The sequence below is a fragment of the Entamoeba nuttalli genome (assembly GCF_000257125.1).
Source record: "Entamoeba nuttalli P19 unplaced genomic scaffold asmbl_6874, whole genome shotgun sequence".
Lineage (NCBI taxonomy): Eukaryota > Evosea > Mastigamoebida > Endamoebidae > Entamoeba > Entamoeba nuttalli.
In genome coordinates, this window is record NW_008578320.1 from 486 (window position 1) to 4,041 (window position 3,556).

Genomic DNA, 3,556 nt, shown 5'->3' on the forward strand with positions numbered 1-3,556 from the left:
GTAGTACATGATAATTTTTTTAATAACTCATAACCATTTTTTTAATAAAAAATTTGTTTATATTCACTTATTATTATTTTATATATTTATTAAGAAAATAAAAAAATGTTAATATTACTTTGCTTATTTCTATTACAAACTAAATTTTGTTTTGATTATAACGGGTTAATAAAACATAACTAAAAGAAAAGGAGAATATTACACTAATAATATACATTATTAAAATTAATGAATAAAAGTAGTAGAATAACAAGTTAAATTTTCTATTAAAGTAACCTTTAACTCCAAAGTATTTTAAATAACTATTTCTAAGATTTTCAATTAAACTAAAAAAAGAAAATACTTTTGATGATGGAATGTAAGTTTAGCTAAAAAGTAATGAAACCAAATAAAGGAAAAAAGGTTGAATATTAGAAAGTATGTAATGGCTATATTTTTTTAATAGAAAAACAATAAAAAAAAAACTGTTAATTAACATTTTTCTCCATTAAATATTTTACTTAAAAAAAATTATTTTATTTTGAAATAATGTTATATATATAGCTTATTTTATTATTTACAAATTATCTATTTAAGTTTGTTTTGTATTGTTTTATTAACCTCAGAAATTAATGACAAAATATAAAAGATTCATGAGCGAGAAAAAATAATGGAAATAACAATTTAAAGACAAAAAAGTTTATATAAAAATTAAAAACGATAATTAACAGAAAAACTTAAAAAAAAAAATAATGAACTAAATAAATAAAATAATAAGAAAAAATTAAAAAATGTCAACGTTAAGAAGTAGTACTTTTCAATTAGAACAACCAGATTTTATTGGAGATGAACGTCCTATGCCAAAAACTCCAAGGACGATGACATCTATTTCAAAAGGAAAGATAGATATGAGTGGAAGAAAACCATTACCGAAAGGGAAGATGACGAGATCTACAGTTGCAACGATAGCAAAATATCAAGATATTGAAGTAGAAAATCCAGATAATTCATATAATGAAGATAAAGAATGGAAAAATGAAGGGACAAGTCAATGGGTTGTAATTAAAAAGAATAAAAATATACAAATGAAATTAAACTTTTTAATGGACAGGTCATGTAAAGTTAAACAAGATCTTAAATCAAAAAGAAATGTATTAATGTCTGAAATGAGAAAAGTTCCAGGTCTTATTATTAATGAACTTATTCAATACTATTATGAACCACATCAACATGATTTAACTACTGATACAGAAGATTTTGATTTATATGAAAAGATGAAAACATTTCAAATGGATGATAAACATAGACTTCATTATAAAAATGTAGTTAATGAATTAGTTAATACAGAGAAAACATATATTCAAGGATTAGACATTATAATAGATGTGTATCTTGATACATTAATTGGGTCATCAAAAAAACTAGCAAAAGAATTAACTCCAATTAAAGATCAAATTAGTTTAATATTACGTTCACATCAAGAACTTTTAAAAGAACTTTTAGGTGCATTAATTAAAAATGGTGAATGTCCTTTAATAGGTGATATTATTGTTAATTTCTCTCCATCATTAGAAGATTGTGCAAAGTATATATTTAATTATCCTACATATTTAGAAAAGATTACATCAATTATGGATAGTTCTGCTATTTCTTTAACTTCTAAAAAAGCAGAAGATTATAGAAATTCACATCAAAATTGTTATGTCCAAAATGTTCAACAATATTTAATTACTCCTATTCAAAGAATTCCTAGATATGTACTTTTAATATCTGATTTATTAAGAAATATCTCTATGGTATTTGGTGATGCTCCAAGACTTATTGAAGCTCATAAAGCTATTAAAAAAGTGGCTACAACAATTAATGAAAAGGGGCATGAATATGAAGCCGATGAAAAATTAGCATTTGTAAAAACATTACTTACTAACTTTACTCCTAAAGAAATTAAAAGAGAGTTCATTTGTTGTGGACCTATGTATGTTGTAAACGATAGAGTTTCTTTACCAACTGTTTGGAAATATTTCTTTTTATTTAGTGATATTCTTGTTGTTACAGAAGTTATTCAATTACAAGGAAAAAGTATTAAAGAAAGAACAGAAACTTTGTTTGAATCATTACTAAGAATTCCTGAATTAAAAGACCTCCATGACTCTAAATTTGAAGTAGAACAAATTATTAGATTTTATAATGATACTACAGTAGAAGTTGAAGAAGATACTAAATTTGTTCATAACATGTTTACAATTAAAGAAAATAATAATGACTTACTTTCTGAAACAATTTCATTAGCTTCTACAATGAGTGATTGTTCTATTGCTTGGTTTACTGCAATTAAATCAGTTTTAAAACATTTTATGACATCAGAAGATTAACTGTTTTTCATTAATTGCTATAATATCACTTTTAATTCAATTATTTCTCTCCACTTTTTTTATCAAAATAAAATAAATCTTCTTTCAAATTTAATTTTTGTATTTATTAAAGAATCTTAGTTTTTAGTTTAAATTTAAAAACATCAACTTACTTCCTTTTATGAAAAATAAGAGCATCTTTTATTAGGATTCTTTATACCGATGTTTAACAATATTTAGCCTTATTAATGTTACATTCTTTCTTCTAGATCCTTATTTTTCTTATGAATTACTTTGAGAAATATAATTCTATAAAATAATTAATTATCTGCTTTTTTTAAAATTTAAATCATAATTGAATTGTTGAGATTATTTTCTCTATGTTTAAACTCCTTTAAATTAGTTATAAAAATCTTATTTTTAGTACAAAATCTTTAAGTTAATTAATAAGTATTTGTGTATTAACTGGAAAATGAAATGTTTTTTTAATATAACAAGACATTTAATGGAAATAAATTTTTTTTTGTTCCAAGTATCAATAAATGATATGAAAATAAAGAATAAACTATAATGACAACAAAACCACCTTATTAACTACATAAAGAGAAAGCATTAATAAACACTTTTTATAACTAGACTGATAAAATAAAAGAAAAGTTTTATGAATTGTTATATTGTCATCATTAATCTATCTTAGATAATTCTTGGATATAAATTGTGGTACTTAGCGGTATTTATTTAAAAAAACTTAATTATCTTAATTATATGTTTCAATCTTTTTAATTTCATATTAACTAAAATCTTTTTTTATCCTCTTTATCCTCTTTATCACTCTATTTTCTTTATTCCATAAAGCGTTTATTAAATTAAATACTTCATTTTTATCTACTAAATAACACGAGGTTTGTGTTAATATTTTTGTCTTATTTATTCCTTTTATTCAGGATATCCACAAAACAAAATCTTTTTCTTTTAACAAAATAAGACAAGAAAGAAGTTTCTTTGAAATGTTAATGAACAATTGTTTCAATACTTTATACTTGAAATGCCATTAAAATAATTCTATTTACAAAATAAGATTCTTCTATATTCAATAAAACTACTCTTTAATTTCATTTTTTTTGAAATGTTCCAAAAAAAAATAGTAAATTACTAATTAAATTACAACAGAATATTTTCGAATAGTTATAAACCTTGTATATTTTATACAATAGTTGGCGTCTTGT

At 22.1% G+C, this 3,556-nt stretch overlaps 1 protein-coding gene across 1 annotated transcript; it reads left to right on the forward strand.

Annotated features, from left to right (window-relative positions):
- Positions 1–770: 770 nt before the first annotated feature.
- Positions 771–2,351, forward strand: ENU1_161160 (Rho guanine nucleotide exchange factor, putative; the record flags this gene model as incomplete). The annotated part of the gene is made up of 1 exon (XM_008860837.1): positions 771–2,351. The coding sequence occupies one exon, from the start codon at positions 771–773 to the stop codon at positions 2,349–2,351; it is 1,581 nt and encodes a 526-aa protein (XP_008859059.1).
- Positions 2,352–3,556: the final 1,205 nt, after the last annotated feature.